Consider the following 24,686-nt stretch of genomic DNA (forward strand, 5'->3'; position numbering starts at 1 on the left):
GACCCTCTCTCCAGACAGTATCATAGACCGCTGACAGATCACTGAAGACAGAAACATTTTTTAATTTCTTCTCAAAACCAATCTCCAGTTATGATGTAAGGCAAGGACTTGGTCACTACTGACTCGCTTGGGGCAGACCCAACTTGTTCTATTGGGATAAGGTGTTCAATTGCAGAAGCTATCCTGTTCAGAATTAGCCTTTCCATTAGTTTATATGTAACGCACAGCAGCGAAATTGGCCTGTAGCTCTGGGGTAGAGAAGGGTCCTTTCCTGGCTTCAGTATCGAGATAATTTTGTTTTTTTAAATACTGGGGGTACACGTCCAGAGTGCAGTATACTGCTAAAGAAGGATGCCAGCCAGTGTACAGTTGTGGGGCCACAGTTCTTCAGTAGTTCTGGATATACACCGTCAAATCCAGCTGCTTTACCATTCTGGAGGGACTTCAGGCCATGCTGTACTTCCTCTGGAGAAAATGGTCGAGAGTAGATGGTATGAGGTTCAGCTTCTTGTCTTAACCGTGTGAGCTCAGATTGAATTTTTCTGCTGTATTTCTTATCTTTCATGGGCCTGGATGAAGAGACAATGTAGTTGGCAATGTTCTCTAAATTTATAGATGATCGTTTTCTTGCTGGCTTGTTTGATGAGTCCAATTTTCAGATAAGTGACCAAGCTTTCTGGCTTGGGTGAGTAAAGCTGAGCCTTTCAACAGTTTTGTTCCACTTTTCTTTCCTGCCACTGTCCAAGGATACCAGCAGTTCAGTAGCTTTCTCATGACTGTCGTCTTGTTCGTACTCCTTGAATATACGGCTAGTTTCTTCACTCCACCCAGGTATGTAATCTTTACGGAATCCTCGCGGAATACTTCGCTTAGCAGCAGCTTTGATTAGTCCCATGAAACGAACGTAGTTCCCAGGAGATGGTTTTACCCATCTTATGTCAGCATCAGTGTACGGGGAGTACAGTTTCCAGTCAGCTTTCTGAAAATTCCACTGAGCTTTAGGTGTTGATCTAATTATTGGGATTTGCAGAATGATTTTATAGACTATGGGCCTGTGTTGGCTTAGTGGGAAATCGTTCAATACTTGCCTTTGGGTTTGTGAAGATTGGGTCATTAGTCCATGTGACATAAGAAACAACTCTGGAGAATAATCATGATCCCCTAGTGCTGAATAGAATGTTCCTTTTTCCTTGGCATCATACAACAACGTCAGGTTATTAATGTCTATCCATTAGAATAGTCTATCGCCATTCTCATCGCTATTCTTATAACCCCACAATGTATGATGGCTGTTAAAGTCACCTAGGATAACACTATTTTCGGTGGGTTTTAGTGTTATAGGGTCTGGCCAATTAACCATTGGTGGTTTGTAAACGTCTATGATAGTAATATTTTGAACCTTGACAGATGTGGTGAAGATATTATGCATGGAGTCTGGTGGCAGAACTTCATAGTTGTTAATATTATTCTTCATATAGATGGCGATGACATATTTAGGATGGTGAAGTCCGGTAGTTAGTTTGTACCCAGGTATTTTCCCCCTGGTAATCAGCTGATGTTCATCTTCACAATGAGTTTCCTGTAGTACCAGAATATCAACAGAATGATCCAGAAGTATCTTGGATAGGTATTCACTTTTGACTCTATTTATACCCTCAATGTTTAGTTGACAGATGGTTAACTGAGGGCCTAGTGTCCATGTGTAGGATGCTGCACTCTGAAAAGGGCTAACTCTTTGATTGTCATTGCCGTGAGGTCGATGAGGACAGTACGGTGGCATGTAGTCTCTGTTGCTCGCTTAACACCACCCGGGGGTCACGTATAGGGCAATGTGAGGTTAAACCTACAGACATGAGCAACTTCAACTCCGTTTAACTGTGTTGAGTTGATGGATAGAGGGCACTTGGTGTCATGTCTCGCAATGCGTATGCGCGAGCGCATCGTCCAAATTAGCACGGTGTGCAACCTAGGCGACCATTCACCGAACTTTTCAGACACAGGTTGTATAAATTATACTGATTAGGAGGAACATCCACCAATCTTATTTTTATTTATTTGTTTACAACGCCGATACGGAACATAAAACTTATAAACTACGAAGCTAACACCAACCAGGCACATAAAAATGCATTACCTATTATAAATTGTAGACCCAGTCCCACATATAAAATAGCACATTTGCACATAAATTCCTGAAAAAAAAATACACTTTTAAGGCTAACAAAACACTTAAAACCACAACAGAATATTACAACAACACAAAATCTTTAAAGATCTATCCTTATCATAATATAGCATCATATGACATCAAAGATATGTACTCAAGTGTACCAACAAGAGATACTATTTTACTAATAGAGAACAATCTCAAATCACAGAAATGAGAAACTCTTTCTCAGCAGCACCAGTCCACTGATGGAGTGCTGCTGCCCACTCACATAACTATGCAGATTCTGCTCACTCGTTGGGTCAAATTCTTCTTCATAACCCAAGGAAGGGGTGTAGAATAATGAATGAGTCATTTACCTGATTTCTTTTTATGTTTTTCTCACAGGGAACCTGAAGTCACAAGGTTTCAAAGATTTGCAGAAGGTTGTACGGCCAGTTCTCCACAAAGAGTTTTTAGTGAGGAGGAACTGCAATTTGCTAAAACTTTTCATGTTGGCAGCATGAAAAGACATACAGAGCACTCAAAAACAATGGAGTAGATGGGAAACACATTCAGATCATCATCAAGTTGAAGAGACCTTAAACAGATGCCAGAGATGTTGGTAGATGATGTATCACAAAGCATAACAGAAATGTACACAGCAAAGAGTGTTAGGGCTAGTACACAGCATTGCTTCATTTCATGCGAGGAAAAGCATCAGAGATGTTCTTCTGAAGGGGAACTTGATGAGACATACCAATTAGTACTAGAACCAGGCCAAAAATCGTTTAGGGCAACCAAAGTGTAACAAAACCACCCACATAGCAGGTCCCAGGACAGATTCAAAGACATTTTACAGATAATAAAACACTACATAGAGAGGTGGTTGTTTTCTCTGTATTTATCTTGCAGTTGCCATGCATAGATCATGTAAACTGTACCTCCTGAGGCACAAACCACATTGAAACTCAGGAAGAATTTTCTCAGACACAACCTGGAGACTGCTAACATGACATCTAGATTTAAATACATTTAAAATGGTTGACATGGGTTATATGACATAAAAACACTTAAAATTTAAAGCGTCATAGGATCCAGGTCACAGATAACTGCAGTGCATTTGTACAATGTTGAATAGAGTTTTAAGATAATATATAAAAACTTTGAAGTTGAGGAATACTGTGAAGTTCTTATTTGTTACTGTGGATATAAAAACGTATGTTAAAAACTGTTCAAATATTCGTAGTTGAATCGTCAATGAAGGATAAAGATGTATAAAAATTGACAATCTTGTAAAAAGCCAATGTTAAGACAATTTGCAATTAAAACAATTTGCAATTAAAACAATTTGCTAAGGAGTTGGGGGAACATCCTTCGCTGTTTTATAACGTCTGCTTTGTAGTTGAAAATGTCATTGTTATTGTTGTTGTTGGAGTTAAAGTTGAATGACGGTATGGCCTTAGTTGTATGGCACAGTGTCGTAAAAGGTGGATGTCTGAGGAAGAAGGAAAAAAAGAAAAGAAATGAGAACCAATGTGTGTATTCGGACTTACGTGTCTGTGTGGAGCTTATTGCTGGCTTTGAGAGAGGGGAGACTTGTTTTGGATTGGCTGTGGTGTAGAGGGGATGCGAGAGAGTGGGGGAGTGATCCGTTGTCGCGCTGCCTAGATACGTCTTGAGAATAACGGGGTGGATGGCCTCGTAAAGTATGTTTGTTTTCTCGATGGATTCATTCAGATTGTGATTAAAATTGACTCGTTGATCCAACGACATATAAAACTTTTCCATGATATTGATATTGTTAAGATCCTTTTGATTTATTTATTTACTGTGAACTGATTATGATTCTAAGGGAGTCGAAACCGGTTTTCACTTAATAAATGTTATGTATTATATAGAGTGTTGAATTGTGGAACATCCCTCAATTGATTCCTATTAAATATAAATATAAAGCAGCCATAAGTTCTGAGCAATTTTGGTTTTTCGTTTCTTGCCTGAAGTTTGATGATAAGTCGACTCGTGATGAAGAAACGCAATCTGATCCTATTGCAACTACCAGGGAATTATGGAATGATTTTGTTATCAATTATTACCAGAACGATTACAGAGCAGGCTCATTCATTACAGTGGATGAACAACTTCTTGCTTTATGAGGTAGACATCCGTTAGCCAACAAATCCAACAAATAAGGAATTAAAATAGTTGTGGCCTGTGACACAGGAATAAAATATATGGTTGATGCTTCCCCATACCTCGGCAAAGGCACAGATACTAACGGTTTGCTCTTTGGAGAATATTTCATGAAGGAGTTCAGAAAAACGATGAAAGGTTCTGATCAGAAAGCCGAGCGAGTGGTTGTGTGGTGTGGTTTACGCAGCTGTCAGCTCACATTCGGGAGATAGTGGGTTCAAACCACACTGTTGGCAACCCTAAAGATGGTTTTCCATTGTTTCCTATTTTCATACCAGGCTGTTCCTTAAATAAGGCCCACTCCTATCCAATCGTCACCATAAGACTTGCCTGCGTTGATGCGATGCAAAGCAGATTTGAACTGTTCTAATCAGAATATGACAGCTGATAACCGGTTCACTTCAATAAAGTTAGCCGACTATCTGCTAAAGGAGAAATTCACTCTTGTTGGCATTGTGAGAATTAATAAGCAAGATATACCTCCAAAACTGCTTACAACCAAGAACAAATTCTTGTCACATATCAATCTTAGTCAAACAAAATAGTCATTCTGTTATCAACGATGCACGATGAAGCTGAAACAGATGACGTAACTAAGAAAATTAAGATGATTCATAGCTACGACGACATAAAATGTGCGATGATTAATGAGACCAGATGTCTCACAACATTTCTTTTATCTGCATGACTAAATGCTGGTCTTTATGCAACTTTTATGGAATTATTTTGAACATGATTTGAACCAATAAGTGGGTGATTCAGTTCACAACACCAACTGCAAAAAGAAGAGTGCCTTAAAGAAGAAACACTTCCTAATTGGACTGAATGACCAGCTCCTGTTGACATGAATTCAAAGGAGCTTACACATATTCCAACACTATCAAATGATCTTTGCCTCACTGTACAATCGGTCCTTGGAATCAAACCTCATTGTAAGGAAAATGCTCGAACATTATCTGCCTCGAGGAGAACTACCTGTCATGTGTCCATCAGAAAGGAGGAGAATGACAATGTTTTGTACTGTTAGTTATAATACATTCTGAGAGCAAATAAGCACAAAGTGTTGTTGTCAAAGCTATCGTTTCTGCATTAATGGACAGTGCCCTGCATTGTTTCTTAGTGATAATTAACATATAATAAAAAAAGTGTTGCCAAATGCTGCTTATTTTTGTCAAGTCATAAAACTTACGAACATTTGTGAAATAAGATAATAGGGTTTGTGCTCCAGGGTTAATAAGATCAGAACTGGTATGGACAGAACTAAGCCAATGCAAAAAAGAAAGAAAGTGCCATAAAAAATGGTGCCTGTGACTGCGATGTTTCTCAAGATCTGAACATCTGTACCATTGCCCAAACTGCCATGTGGAAACTCAACGTGAAGATTTTGATCCAGTCGATCACAAAGTTTCAACATATGCGGAGAACTGGATACGATCATCAGCATTTCACTTTGACAGAAAATACATCCCCTTAATCATAAATATGTAACTTACCATTCAACCATGTTTTCCTCTTTCTCTGAGTCGGCCGATGTATCGAGGATGAGTCGCCGCGTCAGATGTGCTTTGTGATACCTCATGAACACATCTTTGTTTTGTACATACTTCAACACCAACAGCTGCACAGAAGTAAATTTATAAACAGTATTACTCTTTATTTCTCTGAAATGATAAAACACAAAGCATATCATAAATTAACTCAGCGGCACTCATACTGGGTTCCGTGGAACTTCAGGTTTCCACAGAGCGCCCTCTGGGATTTCTTGAAACAATGGCAGACAGTTTGGTCAGTCTACATTTTAGTAAGAGGAAAGTTCATCTTGGCAACATAGAAATTGATGTATTTCAGTCCTTAATTATTACTATTGTCCTGTCAAAATGACAACATATCCCTAGGCACAAGTAATTAGTTGATGCATTTAGGGATTCTACACTAATCAACGCTATATGCTGTGAAGGAAGTGGTGAAGACAGCAGAACGAGCTCAAATGGGTAATCATTACTCTGGAAAGCTGACACTTCTTGTGACTCTAGATGTTAAAAATGCTTTCAACTCGGCAAGATGGAGTGATATTTTGGAAGCTCTACAAGAAACTTTCAAGCTACCAGAATATCTCATATACATACTGCAAAACTATTTGAAAGACTGTACGTTGTTATACGACACAGAAGATGGTCAGAGAAGAAAACGGCTCACAGCTGGTGCAGCGCAAGGCTCAATTCTTGGACCAAACCATTGGAATATCATGTATGATGGTTTGCTACGGCTGCTCTGATAGTAACCCGTAACCAAGAGCTGGCTCAATTTAAACTGAATCAGATGATGTGACGTGTTAAAGAATGGATGATAAATCACAGGTTAGAAATAAATATTAAAATTTATTTATTCCACCTATTCAATACATACAGTAAATAGAGATTTTAATTAAGAAATTCATTCTTGAATAAAATTATAGGGACATGTTTTGCCCTTTAATTAAGGGCATCTTCAGCCTTAATCTCAATCTGAAAGGTAATTAATCAGGTACCTGATTGTATTAAAATTACATATGAATGTGAGGATGGTGTTGGAAATGTGCTTCAAATGGTGAGCAAAAGGTTAACAATAGTTATGATATTCTTAAAATGAAGCCTTAATACAGTCTTAAAAAACAAATAGTCGTAAATTTATACACTTTCTTGAATGTCCTTGTTTAAAAATTGGTAACAAATTGTATACTGGTAATTTTATAAGAACGTAAATTGTTACGTTAAACCTTGTAAAGTGGCACCCTGTGGAGGTTGAGGGCATTAGAATAATGATAAAAGAAAAAAATGTAGTTGATAATTCCAAATGGAGTATTAAAACATATTAAAGCTAGTAAAGAGACGTTACCGTTGCTCACTTCAAGTGAAGTTTATAATAAAATTGTTACGTTGGAACAAGTAAAGCGGGGCCTTGTGATGGTTGAGGGTGTTAGATAAAATTATCGGGTTTTGAACAGTTCAAGCGTCAAGATAATGATGAAGAATGTAGTTAATAACTCCAAGTGGAGTTTAAACACAATTTTAAAAATAGTAAAGAGATGTTTCTTCTGCTTAGAACAAGTGGGGTTTAAAATAATAATAAAATGGTTAGACTGTTGTAACTCTTGTGCGAAGAGATAAAACTGTAGTCTTCTAAAAGCACGAGTGAAGAAGAGTGCTTGATGGTAAGCAGCTGTGTTAAATATTAGCTGGAAGGAGCGATTGTAGTCCCTTGTATATAGTCGAAAGGGAAATTAGGTTTGAAGTCTGTAACAATAGGAGAAATACATGCTAAAGAATGAATATGAATGAAAGGAGAGTTCAAAGAGAAATCGAAATGTGTAAAAATGCTTACCTCTTTATTAATGTTGAAATTGGTTGACATAAAGATGAGTTGGAGAGAAAACGTTGTGTGTAATTTCATTTATTTTTAATTGTAATAGTGTTAAATAGTTGCTATGGTAGCGTTGAAATAAATGACTGATATTTAAGTTACTGGTGTTACAGAAGATGTGAGATTAATGGAGGAAAGGGTTGAAGCGGTGTGTCAAGTTTATAAGTTATTGGTCGTGGCGGGTAGTGAGAAAAGAGTTCAATTCTTAGAACAATATAAAAAGAAACAATATCATCAGTATCAAGTGGATTTCAAATAAAAGTTAGAGCCAACTTCCTTTGTGAGGAGATAAATTAGCCTTCTTCTCGAACTGCGGTGCGGAAGCAAGAGAAAGTGTGACAGTAAACATCTATAAAGTTCTATAAGAACTCAGTTAATATCACTATTTAGATTCTTTAGAACATGATAAAATTTCTACTAATATAAAAGGCCTTAACTTATGGCTTCGATACGTAGATGACACTTTCGTAATTATTGATAAAGAACTCAATAACAGTAGGCCTACTGATATTTTAAATTTTTTAAACAACTTGGACCAAAATATAAAATTTACTAAAGAAGACGAAGTCAACGGATCCTTAAATTTCCTAGACATCACAGTAACACGTAATAATGATAATTTTGACTTCCAAATTTATAGGAAACCTACTCACACCTCAACAACAATAAAAAATACTTCATTACATCCAAAATCGCATACACTAGCTACTTTTCACAGCTTAATTTACAGAGCCTTTAAAATCCCTCTATCACCTAAAAACCTAAAAACTGAACTCACATATATAAAAAAATTAGCAAAAAATAATGGGTATAAACTAGAAACAATTAACAATTTAATCAACAAAATCAAACTCAAATTAACAACAAAACTCATCCCTGACAAACCCAAAAAGAATAAATTTATTACTTTCACATACAACAATCCAGAGATTTACCAAATTTCAAACCAAAAAAAGAAAAAAACTCTTGCATAACCTTTAGAACTTCCAACACTAACCAAAAAATATTCTTCAATCACAACACAATCAATTCAAACAACAACTTTTACATAGGCTCAGGCATTTACAGACTCGCATGCACACAATGTGGCGCCTCTTACATTGGTCAAACAGGCCAAGACTTTCAAACTAGGTACTTAGAACATTTTAATGCCATCAAACACAACAAATTCTCAGCTATGAGTTCCCATATGAAAAAAACAGGACATCATTTCACCATTATAGATCAAGACCTCACAATTATTTAAAAAAAAAATAAGTATAGGAAAATTAATGAATGAATTAGAAAACATCTATATATTTTTAGACCAATACTATAACAAAATTCTAAACCTCAATGATATAGTTGAAGTACAAAAACCCATTATACGAAATTTTACCAACATTACTGCAATCACTAAATTTAAATTAACATAACATTCTAAATAATATTAAATTATTATCTTCCAAGTCCCCATTAATTTCAAAAAACACAACTCCTACTCTGTCCATACCCACAATCCCACCACTACCAACAACACGTAAACTTAAAACCCCACCTAACCCCCTACCTCCACCAATTCCACCTCCCATATTCTCTCACCATTATAATACCAGAAGAACAAGTAACAATTATCAAACCACTGATTAACTCTATAATCTCACACATTTAATATATAATTCTCCTCCTTATTGCAGACCTCAAACCAAAATCTCCATATATATTTTTTTTAAAAGAAAAAAAATACTTACCATCAAACACACTTCCTCACTCACTTGCTTTGAAAGGACTAAACTTACCTTTTCACAAAAAAAACACCCCCTTACCATCAAACACACTTCCTCACTCTTACATGCCTTGTAGGGACTAAACTTACCATTTCACACACACACAAAAAAAACTATTACAAGTCATTAACCTCATTTTTGGTCCGTATTGACGACAGTGATTACATACAATTTATAAAATATTCGTTTAATGTTAACCTAGTCAATACTTACAATACCATATTTTGTGGTTAAATAATTATAAAAATAGAAAGATCGTGAACATGTTTCGCCCTTCTTAATGAGCATCATCAGCACAATGGATAACTTTAAAACAAATAATTACAATTAAGACTGTTTACAATTATTCATCATATAAAATTGGAATGAGACGTTATGATGTTAAAAGTTATTTTCAATATCATGATTAAAAAGTTTGACGTGAATGTTACAAACCCAAGTTAAAACTATTGTAGTACAATTTTACAATATTGTCTAAAAAATATATATTTATATTGGTGAGAAGTTTTTTCATCGGCATTCCTCTGGAATTGAAATGGATCCTCTTCTTTATTTAACCACAAAATCTGGTATTGTAAGTATTGACTAGGTTAACATTAAACGAATATTTTATAAATTGTATGTAATCACTGTCGTCAATACGGACCAAAAATGACGTTAATGACTTGTAATATAGTAGCCAACCAGGCAAAATACCAAATGAACAAATTTCTTAATATTAAAACAAAAATATGTAAATTGAGCAAGGACATAGCTTTTTTAAAAAACTGCCTGAAATTGAAATTGATCCCAAAATTTTTAAGATCGACGCAAAGAAAGAATTTGAACAGCACAACCGCACACAAGGTACAAAACAGAGTAAGTGACATTTGGTTGAGGAATGAAATTAAAATAAGATACCAGAAGAAAGCCCATTTGAATTTTCAACTATATAAAACGCATTTAATAGTATCCCAAGAATTACTCCCATTAGAATGGAAGTCATTCCAGCAGTATGTAAAAAACAAACTAACGCAGCTAATGGACAAAAAACAGACAACACTCAACAAAAAGCTCATGCAGCTAAAAACACACTTTCCCTCGCACCTGCACCGCAGTTCGAGAAGAAGACTATTTTATCTCCTCACAAAGGATTAACTATGGGCTGGCTCTAACTTTTATTTGAAATCCACTTGATACTGATGATATCGTTTCTCTTTATATTGTTCTAAGAATTGAACTCTTTTCTCGCTACCCGCCACGACCAGTAACTTAAATATCAGTCATTTCAACGCTACCATAGCAACTATTTGACACTATTACAATTAAAAATAAATGAAATTACACACAACGTTTTCTCTCCAACTCATATTTACATTAACCAATTTCAACATTAATAAAGAGGTAAGTGTTTTTACACACTTCGATTTCTCTTTGAACTCTCCTTTCATTCAAATTCATTCTTTAACACGTATTTCTCCTATTGTTACAGACTTCAAACCTAATTTCCCTTCGACTATACACAAGAGACTACAATCGTTCCTTCCAGCTAATATTTAACACAGCTGCTTGCCATCAAGCACTCTTCTTCACTCGTGCTTTTAGAAGACTACAGTTTTATCTCTTCGCACGAGAGTTAAAACAGTCTAACCATTCTTATATTATTATAAACCCCACTTCTTCTAAGCAGCAGAAATGTCTCTTTACTATTTTTAAAATTGTGTTTAAACACCACTTGGAGTTATAAACTACATTCTTCATCATTATCTTGACGCTTGAACTGTTCAAAACCTGATAATTTTATCTAACACCCTCAACCATCACAAGGCCCTGCTTTACTTGTTCCAACGTAACAATTTTATTATAAACTTCACTTGAAGTGAGCAACGGTAATGTCTCTTTACTAGCTTTAATATGTTTTAATACTCCATTTGGAATTATCAACTACATTTTTTTCTTTCATCATTATTCTAATGCCCTCAACCTCCACAGGGTGCCACTTTACAAGGTTTAACGTAACAATTTACGTTCTTATAAAATTACCAGTATACAATTTGTTGCCAATTTTTAAACAAGGAGATTCAAGAAAGTGTATAAATTTACGACTATTTGTTTTTTTAGACTGTATTAAGGCTTCATTTTAAGAATATCATAACTATTGTTAACCTTTTGCTCACCATTTGAAGCACATTTCCAACATCATCCTCACATTCATATGTAATTTTAATACAATCAGGTACCTGATTAATTACCTTTCAGATTGAGATTAAGGCTGAAGATGCCCTTAATTAAAGGGCGAAACATGTCCCTATAATTTTATTCAATTTTTAATTTCTTAATTAAAATCTCTATTTATGTATTGAATAGGTGGAATAAATAAATTTTAATATTTATTTGACTTCATTGTACATTTCAATACGGACCAAAACATGAGAATTATAACATGTAATTGTCCTCCTGATGAGGAAAAGGATTAATACTGTTGTACCGATGCAGATCGGGCAGATAGCCATCGAAACAACTAGGAGCACAAAATATCTTGCTGTAACGCTTGATACTAAGCTTACATATTGGGACCACATCCAACGGGTAACAGATAAGGCAGCGAAAACCATGAGTGCACTGAGTAGACTCATGGGAAATATCAAGGAGCCGAAATCTAGTAAGAGGCGGCTTCTCATGTCGACTGTCAAATCGATACTTCTATACGGTTCAGAAATTCGGGCTGAATCGTTAAAAATTGCAAAATATTGGACAAGAATTGCGGCTGTAGAACGGAGAGCAGCTTTATGAATTGCTTGCGCATATCGTACAGTATCAGAACCCGCGATTCTAGTAGTAGCAGCAGTAGTTCCTATTGACTTGTTGGATTTTGAAAGACAAGAAATTTGGCTCACACAAGAAGAGCTAGGAAGGAACAGGGCAAAGGCTTTGGCTCTTAGTCGCAGAATGCAACGATGGCAAACAAGATGGGGAGATTATTCTAGAGGGAAATGGACGAAAAGACTGATACCTTCTCTGGGCATATGGGTTGGCCGAAATCATGGTGAAGTGAACTACTATCTCACACAGTTCCTGACAGGTCATGGATACTTCCGAAAATTTCTTCATAGACTAGGGCTAGCAACTAGTCCGGTGTGCATATACTGCAGTGATATCGATGACGTATTACATACTTTCTTTGTGGGTGTTCATTGGCTGCCACAAAGAAGATGCTTAGAAATTATGCAGGGAGAACTGACGCCAGAAGGGATTGTGTCAGTAATGTTACAAAGTCAAGAGTCTTGGGACCAGGTGGCAGTTTACGTAGAAATTATTCTGCGTCAGAAGAAGAAGGACCTGGATGATTATGACAGACAGTACAGCAGAAGAAGTAAGATGAAGCACAAGATGCATTAAGCTAGACATCCGTCCTGAAGTAATGCGAGAGCAGTATCTGGGGCGGAGATAAATGTTGTGGGAAAAGGGAGTGTGGTTTTTAGTGGGTAAGAATCTCCACACACTTGCTGAGTGTGGACCCTCACAAGCGTCTTATGAAAAAAATAAAAAAATAAAAAAAAAAAAAAAAATAAATAAATAAACGAACAAACAAACAGACAAACAAACAAATAACTAAATAAAGAATAATAGTTAACACCACCTTTCCAATACTTATCTTTCCTTATATTTAGGAAATAAACATTACAACAGGCGTTGTAAGATGGGACATTTTCGCTTAACAGTCGTAAGCATCATCAGCCGAAAATAAATCTTAGCCTAAAGTTAGGTCAGGGCCCTGAACCTAGTGTCCTTAACATATATGGCTCACTAAGATCAACATTTATATTTAGAAAATGAAAATAGACTTAACTAGTGTGAAAAAACATAGAATGTTACAACATGGCTAAGAGAAAAAACACAATCGAGTTGAGACAGAGGATAAGAACAGAAAGTACAATACAGAGCTGGTAGTGAAATAATTACAATCATTAGGATATCATTGTTACCAGTCAGTCAATCAGAATGTTCAAACATAAAAACAAGAGTGAAAATATATGAGTGTTCATCTTGGCTGAGTTAGAAAAAACACGTAATCGTGTTGCCAGAGGTTAAAAACATAAGCTACAACACAGAGCTGGCAGTGTAATATCAAACTCACGGCTGCCAGTCAGTTAATAAGACTGTTCATACATAACAAAACATGATGGTTATATTCTTTTAAGTGAAGAAATAATTAAATCCCACTCTTGTATAGATATGTGAGAACGGGCGAGAGAAATAATATATTGTAGCAGACATGGAGTAGTAACACTTAAAACAGGATTGATCACGCCTGAAGCCGCTTCATTTTTGCTGGGAGTTCAAGACCAAAACGGAAAAAAATAAGATGCCAAGTGCGTGAACTGAAATCTGAAAATGGAAAGAGGAAAAAGATGTACTCGGGTCTTGAAAATAGGGTGTTCAAAATAGGAGACTAAGATCGCTTACCTCTTATGTTGGATGAGCGTTGACCAGAGACATTAGCCGCTCGAGGGGGTCTGTTAAATTTATGCCCGTTGCTGCGTGTGTTGTATCTGTGTGCTTGCCTAGACGGAGAGTAAGTTGGGACGGGAGGGGTAGGCGCAACAATGAGAGTGCTGGAAGCTGGAGGCGGAGTTGTATTATGGGGAGGGGGTAAGGTGGAATCTGTTATGACGACTGGAGGAGTATTTAAAGGTTTATAATTGAAGATTTTTGTGAAATTGTTATGATTTATATTAAGATTAGTGAGTAATTTGGGGACTTGTTCAATTAATGGGCTGTTGTTCTCAGGGACATCATTCAAATTATTATTATTATTATTATTATTATTATTATTATTAAAATGTTGATCCAAGAAAATGTATATATTTTCCAATTCAGTCATTAAACTGCTTTTATTTACATATTTTATAATGTGGAGGTCCTGATCAATTGTAGAATTGTGGCCGGAATCCCTCATGTGGTTGCTCATGGCAGAGTACTTTTTATGCTTTAAGGCATTATAATGTTCCAAGTATCTAGTTCTAAAACTGCGGCCAGTTTGTCCGATATAAGAAAATTCACACTGGGGGCATTTGAGTCTGTAAATACCAGAGTTTGAAAATTTGTCTTGAGAAGTATTTACCAAGTTGGAATTAAAGAATATATTCCGATTAGTGTTGCGAGTTCGGCAGGCAATTCTGATGTTATGCTTCTTAAATGGGTTAGTAATGCTGTGTATGGCGGGGTTAGTGAAGGTGAAGGTGGCAGCGTTTATTCTTTTGGGCTTATCTGGAATTAAATTTGTAGTATTTTTTGATTTCATTTTACCAATCATCTTATCGATCAGGTTAGGTTTATAGCTGTTAAGTTTTGCAAGTTCTTTTATATATTCAAACTCTTTTTTTCGGTCAGAAGGGGATAGTGGAATATTTAATGCTCGATGAACTAAACTGTAGAAAGTTGCTTGTTTATGAGATTGAGGGTGTAACGACTCATTCTTTATTGTCAAAGGAGCAGCAGAGGGCTTTCTGTAAATTTGGAAAATAAAATTATCACTGGCTCCTGTCAAGGTTAAGCCCAGGAAGTTTAAAGACCTGTTGATTTCGTCTTCCTTAGTGAACCTGATATTGTGGTCAAGGTCATTAAGGGTCTTTAAAATGTTATCACTATTATTGCGATGTGTGTCAATGATGGCAAATGTGTCATCGATGTATCTTAGCCAAAGCTGTAGACCATTGATTTTATTAATTATCTTGTTAGTTTCGAGGTGATCCATAAAAATGTTAGCAAGGATTCCAGATATCGGGTCGCCCATCGCTAGTCCCTCCTGTTGGTAAATTTTGTTATTGAATGTAAAGAAGTTATTGTTTACTACAAATTTTAGCATGTTGATCAGTTCATCTATTTGTCCGACTCGTTGGCTGAATGGTCAGCATACTGGCCTTCGGTTCAGAGGGTCCCGGGTTCGATTCCCGGCCGGGTCGGGGATTTTAATCGCTTCTGATTAATTCTTCTGGCTCGGGGACTGGGTGTTTGTGTCCGTCCCAGCACTCTCCTCTTCATATTCAGACAACACACTACACTACCAACCACCACAGAAACATGCAATAGTGATCACATCCCTCCATATAGGGTTGGCGTCAGGAAGGGCATCCGACCGTAAAACAGGGCCAAATCCACATGTGCGACGCAGTTCGCACCCGCGACCCCACAAGTGTGGGAGAAAGCGGTAGGAAAAGGAGAAGAAGAAGAAGATCAGATCTATTTCACATTTGCTATAGTGTTATGTTTCAAAAGGTTAGTTTCTATTAAACTAATGGTTTCATTTACTGGTATACTAGTATACATATTGGTGACATCATATGAAACCATGACGTGATTGTCATGTAACTTGAATTTAGAAAGTTTATTACAAAAATCAACTGGATTTTTGACATAGGCTTCATTATTGAACTTATAATGGCTATTTAAAAAATGGTGTAAAAATTTAGAAACCTTGTAGGTGGGACTATTTTGACAGTTTATAATAGGGCGCATTGGCACATCTTTTTTATGTATTTTTGGTAAGGCTTTATAGTAGGTAACCTGGGATTCATAATGGTGAGTTTTTGTTGTTCATGCTCTTGAAAGAGAAAAAATGAATTTTTCAGCAAGTTCTTTAAACCACGCTGGATCTTTAAAGTGGGATCCTTGTCAATTAGTTTGTAGTTATTGGCGGAAAAGAAATCTTCAGTTTTACTAATATATTCATTTTTGTTCAATAATACAGTAAAATAAATAAATAAATAAATAAATAAATAAATAAATAAATAAATAAATAAATAAATAAATAAATAAATAAATAAATAAATAAATAAATAAATAAATAAATATATTATTATTATTATTATTATTATTATTATTATTATTATTATTATTATTATTATTATTATTATTATTATTACTACTACTACAAGAAATGAAATTCATATTTCAAGATCCATACTGAATGAAATACTGTGCTGAATAGGTTGAAATTTTATATTTTAATTTAGATTAAACTGTCTAGTTTAAATTTTAAATGCAAACTGCACCAACGGGTCCACTGATGTAAATGGATGGTCGAAAATTTTCTTGGTGCATAGTCTAATTCTTAATTAGAACCTGTGAGTTGATATCAAGATCGGTAATCACATGGGTTTAGGTGGTAGAATACATCCATGGTATTGTCTGCCTGTCATAAGAGATGACTAAAAGGCAACCCCCGGCGCTCTCTTCTTGGGAGTGTGGGTTGGTGATGACAGGGCCCCTAGCTGAGGCTGGGATTGCTTCCACTTCGCCAGTCTCCCCAATTTCATCTTTCCTATCTGACCTTTCTTTGTTAACTCTTGTTCCCTTCTGACTCCAACGGTATGAGGATTGTGAGGCCCAGGCATTCTCACGCCCTTTGTGGCTCTTCCCTTTTTTACTGCTAATATCTTCATTTGAAGGGTTGGACCTCTTTCACTTTTTCTTCCGATCAGTGTTAAGAGAGGATAGTCGCTCAGCTGTACTTTCTCTCAAAAGAATAACCATCACCACCAATGGTTAAGGGGCTGAAAAATGAAAATTGGAAAAGGAAGGATGGTAATGAAGATGCTAATAAAAAAAATGGCAGCAAACAAACTAGCACCAAAATCAGAAAATATAATCCAAACTATCATTCGAGTTCATATGTCTGGACAAGTTGGCTACTATTCCTAACATACAGTCACTCAATAAAAGAATGAGTATGTGGTATAGTATAAGTTCCTTGCAAGTACACTTTTTTTTTGCAAGGGGCTTAACGTCGCACCGACACAGATAGGTCTTATGGCGACGATGGGATAGGAAAGGCTTGGGAGTTGGAAGGAAGCGGCCGTGGCCTTAATTAAGGTACAGCCCCAGCATTTGCCTGGTGTGAAAATGGGAAACCACGGAAAACCATTTTCAGGGCTGCCGATAGTGGGATTCGAACCTACTATCTCCCGGATGCAAGCTCACAGCCGCGCGCCTCTACGCGCACGGCCAACTCGCCCGGTAAGTACACTTTTCTTGGAAACAACTGAACCTGTAGATATATAATACCTTTTGTAGATATCTACAGGGTTTTTATCTACATGGAAGGTGAATTATATTTTGATAATAATTAAAATTAAGTGTCATAAAATATTAACAGCGGAACATATAATACCACGAGCTCGTTCCTTCTTTGAGAGACTATACATTATGTTTTGTGTTACAAAATACTGAGCAATAGCTCATTAGTACCAACACAGTTGCAAAGACAACCCCACTGCAGTGTCTGCAGACATACCACTTAACCTTCTTAAGTGTGATGAATTGAATAAATCAAAACTTGGCATCATTTCTTACACTGCTGTTAGTATGATAACAATGAAAAGCCATGTGAGGCTTCTTGTAAAGTGAGCAATTGCACTGCGCAGTCAGAGGAAGTTCATACGATATGATGGGCATTGTTTTGTTAAAAATGAAGCCATGTTTTCCAGTGTTGACTTGGTTAAATGTAACAAAGGCTTTTCAGTCTGTCAAACACATAGCAAATACAATGTAAATTAAAACACTATAAACATATCTGTAAAACACACACTAACATACAAAGAATGACATGTTTCGTTTGTAGAATTCTTTGTATGTTAGTGTGTGTTTTACAGATATGTTTATAGTGTTTTAATTTACATTGTATTTGCTATGTGTTTGATGATGGGCATTGGAATATGATGCTGTTAATCGACGGTGCTAATATTTAATAGTCCTGTTTAATATCCTCGATCACACCATCAAGGCATATTGACGAACGAAAACACTGACCACTCAAGTGTCCATCTCCTTTAACCAAGTCCAGTGAGGTCTCATGTCCATATTACGTATCATATAGTCAACGTTTTAATACTGGGTTATGTCTGTTAGATTTCATATGTCTACAGAAAAACTTAATCGTATTCTACAGCAATATGTGCAAATTGCGCAGTTGGTAATTAGTGATCATAACAGCCTAAGTTAATATACTATATATGGCTATACTGAACACCGTGCCATTATTAATTTCATTCTTGCGAATAATGAAAACCTTGGACGAATCACCTAACACAACGGCTCAGGTTAACACCGATAAAGTTGTCAACGCCACAACCTGTTCACATTGCAGTAAACTCTATAAAGGGAAGTTAGGAGTGAGCATCCACATTAACTGATTCCATCCACAAGAACACACAACTGCACTCTTTGCTACGCAGCCTGAATGGAAATCAGCGAGGAGTGGTCGTGCACCCCTTTCAAGTGATAATGATGGCTTGCTTCCAGGTAATATCAATGAAAATATTAACATGCCGGACATAACAATCACAGTATGTATATCCAAAATCAAAACACACACACATACAAAGAAACGATGCAAAAATTTAAGTTGGAATTCCAGAATATCGGTAATGACAATGACTTCTGTAATCATGTCAAGGAATTCATGGAATTCTATCCAAAGCCGTGCATCAGCTTCCCGGTCCAAATCACCCGACAGTTAAATTTTATGAGATATGGTGGAGAAAAAAAGTTACTTAACAATCAACGTAAATTTATGCAATCAAGCAATCCAGAAAGGGCGATGAAGAGATATAGAATAAAGCACCGTGAGATGTATGAATACCAAAAACTCAATTCCTATACTCCAACAAGAGACGAAAAGCAGTATGTGCAGCAATCAATGACACCAAAGAGGTCTGCAAGGCAGATAAAAATAAAATACACAACTACTTTTCCTCTTGCGTTTCAATCCCCAATGATTTGGAAAGACCAACATATACTTCACACACATCCGAAGTAGAATTTGTAGAATTAGAAGATACAATGAATATGATCATTTCTGAACAAGAAGTAGAGTATGCAATCAAGAAAATATGGTAGCCATTGACACATCCCCTGGCCCAGACCATATATTGATGAGGGCACTTTGACACGAGTTAAAAAATTATAGCATTGATTGCAACAACCATGTTAACAAGAACACTGTGCCCGAAATTCTTAAGGACACTGGGAAGTGTTTGCTGATGGAAATCTCATTAAAATATATTGTCATTTAAATTCCATTTAGTCCTCTCCATTTCAAGATATGGAATTTCATAATCATAACTGGGGACCCTTACCAAACAAGATTATGTAAATAAGATACCATATATTTTAAATGTCTTTTAGGAGAGATTTTTTTTTTTTACTTCCTTATGAAAACATTTAGAAACATTTATCTATCAATTAGATACACTTTTCTCAGAAACTAGTGGTCAGATGCCAGCAAAATTTTTATACATGATTTCTAAGACCCTGTTCTGCGTATAATCACCATATCTTTCACCAGCTGTGTTGTACTCAGTCCTGTTAATAACTACAAAAAATCAGACCTGTATGAGTAATAGGGCTTGAGAAAAGTGTACATAAATAATGAAAATATCAACTTTTGGAAAAACATAAAAAACTAAAACCATGTCAATTTAGCATATACCAATGGTGTTAAAACTCCCCAGGACCATACTTATCACCTTTGCTGGCCTCCTCATCTTCTTTCCTCTTTTTGTCTGCCCTCCTTTTCAACCTAGCTTCCTTGGTCATCTGCTGAACAGTTTTTTTAGCTTCCATGACTCTCTGCAAGTCTATCTTCTCGAGGGCAATCTCCATGTTCTTCCCTGGTTTGATGCCAAGCTTCTCGATAACTTGCAGTCTTTTAACACTTCCATCGTTAAAGCATATGACAGCATCAAATACTACAAGTTTTAAAGTTTTTATTCCTACGAAAACAGTTTTGGGTCCCTTTCCCATATGCAATGGTTGAGGCTTTCATTGGGGTTCTGAGTACAACCATGTAAACATTTAGCCAGCAGCATTGGATCACAGAGTTCTCTGTACACAGGCTTTATTTCTGACAGAACTGCTTGAGGTAATGAGTGTTTATGTGAAAAGGTGTTGCCTGTTACCTGTGCCTTTTGGTACCCACACAAGGAGTCAGCACCTTTTGGGCAAAGTTCATGTGCAGGATTTTCATTTGTAGACAACTTATGAAAGTAAGTGGCCCACACAGCCCTCTTCATTCCTGTCACATCTTTGTCTCCTGCATGTCTCTTAATACATACATACATACATACATACATACATACATACATACATACATACATACATACATACATACATACATACATACATACACACATACATACATACATACATACATATCCCACATCGTTCCATCTTAAGCGATGGGTCGGCAAACGAGGCTTCTCTACCAGTTGCGGTCCCTGAACTTCTCTCCTTCTTCAATGCTTTCCAAAGTATGTCCTCTCTGTTGAATGTCAATCTTCACCATGTCCTTGTACCTGAGTCTTGGTCGCCCTCTTGGTCTTTTGTCTTCAAGTTTTAGATCATACATTTTTTTTTGGTAATCTGTTATCACCCATGCGTCGCATATGTCCATACCATCTCAGTTGCTGCACTGTTATTTTGTCCTGCAGTCTTACAACTTGAGCCTGCTTGCGGATTTCCTCATTACGGACTTTGTCCCTCCGTGTTTTGCCGATCATGCTATGGACAAATTTCATTTCTGCTGCCTGGATTCTACTAACACCTTTGTTGCTCATGGTCCATGTTTCGCAACCATAGGTCAGGATTGGTACGTAATAAGTTTCATACATGACTCTCTTACATTTTGTTGATATTTTCTTGTTCCATATTATGTCTTTAACTATTTTGTAAAAGTTGCCACCTGCCTGAATTCTGTGGGAAATTTCCTTCTCTATAGAACCAGTATCAGAGATAACACTTCCAAGATATTTGAATTGATGGTTCATCTGTAGCTGTTTTCCCTCCATTTCAATGCGTTCCATTGGCTGCCCGTATCTCTTCATGACTATAACCTCACTTTTCTCTTGGCTGAAGATGAGTCCATATTCTTTAGCAGATTCTGCCGAGGAGTTTATTTGTCCTTGAAGATCTTCTTTAGAGTCTCCCCACAAGCATATATCATCCGCGAACAATATAACTTTCATTTTCTTACCTCCAATGGTTTGGTGAACTTTTCTCTGAATCTCGTTCATCACAGTGATGAAAAGAAGAGGAGACAGAACACCACCCTGTCTTAACCCAGATTTTATATCAAAGGTTTCAGTCATTCCTACATGTGTTTTGACTTTACTTTGGGTATCTTCATACAAATTCTTGATCCGGTGTATCATGTCATCCTGTATTCCAATTTTCTTCAGTGCTTCCCACACCTTCTCTCTATTCACTGCATCAAATGCTTTCTTGATATCCAGAAAGGCTAACCACAAATCTCGGTTGTGTTCATAGTATTTTTCCATTAACTGACGGACTGTAAAGATTAAATCACTTGTTGATCTCCCCTTCCTGAATCCATACTGTTCTTCGAAGAGGTTCTCTTCAATAAGGGGTCTGATTTTACGCTCTATAATTCTTTCATAAAGTTTACCAACTTGAGATGTTAAAGTGATGCCTCTATAGTTGGAACATTTCTTTCTGTCTCCTTTCTTGAAGATTGGAATTATGATGCCTGTTTTCCAATTGACTGGTATGTCCCCTTCTTTCCAGATCTTACGAAAGAGTCTGTAGATCCAATGTTTTCCAGAAATGCCCCTTGCCTTGATCATTTCTCCATTAATTTCATCAGCCCCTGCTGATTTTCCAGTTTTGATGTATTTCCAGGCATATTCTACATCATTCCATGTTAATTCTAACCTGTTGTCAGAGGCAGATTTGCAGGAGGTAGTACCGGTACTGTCTTTTTGTGTAGGCTGCATGCAATTCAGATTCAGTAATTTATCAAAGTAAGTCCTCCAAGTCTCTTTGATCTTCTCATCTTCAGTGATCAGATTTTCATTATCATCCCTTAGGTATTTGGAGTGTTCTTTATCTCTTTTTCTATTTTTCATCATCCCATATAACATTTTCTTATTACCATGTCTCTTAATAGCAAGACAATAATAATGTTGCAGAAGGTTCATTTCAGAGTCAGTCAGACGCCCTCGTCCACTGAGAGGTTTAATATCTTCTAACTTTACACCCTTTATATTTTTCCCACGATTTTGTACTCTGGTACCCATCCTTTTCTGGACATGCCTACAACACTCCATTTTTTGAATCTCTACATCACTCCCATACACATTTGCCTCTTTAACTTTAAAAACTCCCTTAGAATCTCCATCACCTAGACAGTTTACATACCTAACACCTCCACAACAGCTGACAGAATGTTTATACATGGTAAGTACACTTTCACTTTCCATGCCCCCACTATATTTTTTAGGCATTCATGATTTGAAATTGTGACACACCCTCTGCAGAATTTTGTCAGACATTCAACATCGATGACTTAATGGGAAATGCTGTGACAGTGACAACACAGTTCATTGATGTGTGTCCACGTTTTTGCCAAGAAGCATCAAAGGCAGCTGTAATGTCTAGGCTGCCCTCATTGAGAGAAACTGCCTCCTCAGTTGCCTGTTTCATACTCTCATCAGAAACTTCTTGGAGAGCACCCAGTATATGCACTAAATTTACTTGGTGGGGGTGGCAAGTTTATAATTCCACAAAAAAGTTCAGCTGCTCTCCTCCCTTTCTCTATACACCGCATGCTATATGCCAGTCTCACATTCACTTCATACTTCCTTTGCACTAATTTAGAGGTCATACTTGATTCATTGGCTTTACATATATTACACTCCACTGATAATCGATAGCTAATCCCTTTCTACTGCTTTCCTGTTCTCTAATTTCTACACAATTTACAATGTCACAGTACTTACACTTGGTGAACTGCTTTATCAAGCCTGACAACAAAAATAAATCAACAATCTAGGATCTTTACTGTTTCTAATTTATGTTAATGATGTTGTAGATGTCGTGTCTAAGTCTGAAGTATTACTCTTTGCTGATGATCTGAAAGTATTTTCTTCAATTAAAACCACTGATGACTGTAAGAATTTACAAAATGATCTAAATGCTATATCACTGTGGAGTAAAGAAAATAAATTACCATTCAATGTAAATAAATATGTTAAAATGTCTTTTACAAGATGTCACCAGCACATTGGGTATACTTATAACATCAACGGTTCCGTCTTGAAAGAAGTCAAACAAAAGATGGATTTAGGTATTGAGTTCACTGTTGATTTGAAATTTGGAAGTCATATTGAATATATAGTTAATAAAGCCTATAGGAATTTGGGTTTCATTTTTCAAAATTTGTTAAATTTTCAACGTACAGTACAATGTTATTTATTTTATACAACTCTTTAGTAAGACTGAAACTAGAATATGGTTCTATTATCTGGAGTCCTTCAGACACTAAGTACATCAAATTAATTGATACAGTATAAAAGCAGTTCTTAAAGTATGTGTACTGGAAACAGTCACACGAGTACCCAACATTTCTGTCCTACTCCACAATGTTATCACACTTTGGTGTTAAAACTTTGGAACAAAGATGTAAAAAGTGCATGATGTTATTTTTGTATAAAATATTGAATAGTAAAATTAATAATGAAGAGTTACTTGGAAGTATAATATTTTATGTTCTTCGGAAGTCTGGCAGGCTCAAGAATTTATTTTACATCAAGAAATGCCACACAGAAGCCCATAAGAATTCTCCCCTTAATAAAATTTTGAAACTTCATAATAAATTAAATACATATAATTTGGATATCTTTTTCATGAATCAAATCAACTTTGAAATGGCGTGTGATACTTTCCTATAATACATATACTGTTGAATATTATCTCTGTTTTTCTGTACATGTCTGATTCCATTCTTACAGTTGTTCTTTTACTTCCCTTCTATTTAAACCCCAGTTTTTAAGTGACAAACAAATAAACGCTCTATTTCTCTTTTTAGAACATTATTTTGCATAATGTGTCATGTTTATTTCGTACTTGTTTTAAGACTAAGACTGTATAATTTAACTGTATAACTGAATGTGTTACATTGTGTTAGGCACCACTGGAAAATAATTATTATTGTAGTAAAATGAAATGGCGTATGGCTTTTAATGCCAGGAGTGTCCGAGGACATGTTCGGCTCGCCAGGTGCAGGTCTTTTTGATTTGATGCCAGTAGGCGACCTGCATGTCGTGATGACGATAAAATGATGAAAAACGACACACACACCCAGACCCCCGTGCCAGCGAAATTAATCAATGATGGTTAAAATT

At 36.3% G+C, this 24,686-nt stretch overlaps 1 protein-coding gene across 4 annotated transcripts in view; it reads right to left on the reverse strand.

Annotated features, from left to right (window-relative positions):
- The window catches only part of Cul5 (cullin 5), a 277,814-nt gene that overhangs the window by 116,053 nt on the left and 137,075 nt on the right, over positions 1–24,686 (reverse strand). For all 4 annotated transcript variants that reach the window (XM_067142608.2, XM_067142605.2, XM_067142607.2 and 1 more), the window contains one exon: positions 5,833–5,957. In XM_067142608.2, the coding sequence (XP_066998709.1) occupies positions 5,833–5,957 (125 nt within the window). The remainder of the gene's footprint in view (positions 1–5,832; positions 5,958–24,686) is intronic.

The sequence above is a fragment of the Anabrus simplex genome, chromosome 3 (genome assembly GCF_040414725.1).
Source record: "Anabrus simplex isolate iqAnaSimp1 chromosome 3, ASM4041472v1, whole genome shotgun sequence".
Lineage (NCBI taxonomy): Eukaryota > Metazoa > Arthropoda > Insecta > Orthoptera > Tettigoniidae > Anabrus > Anabrus simplex.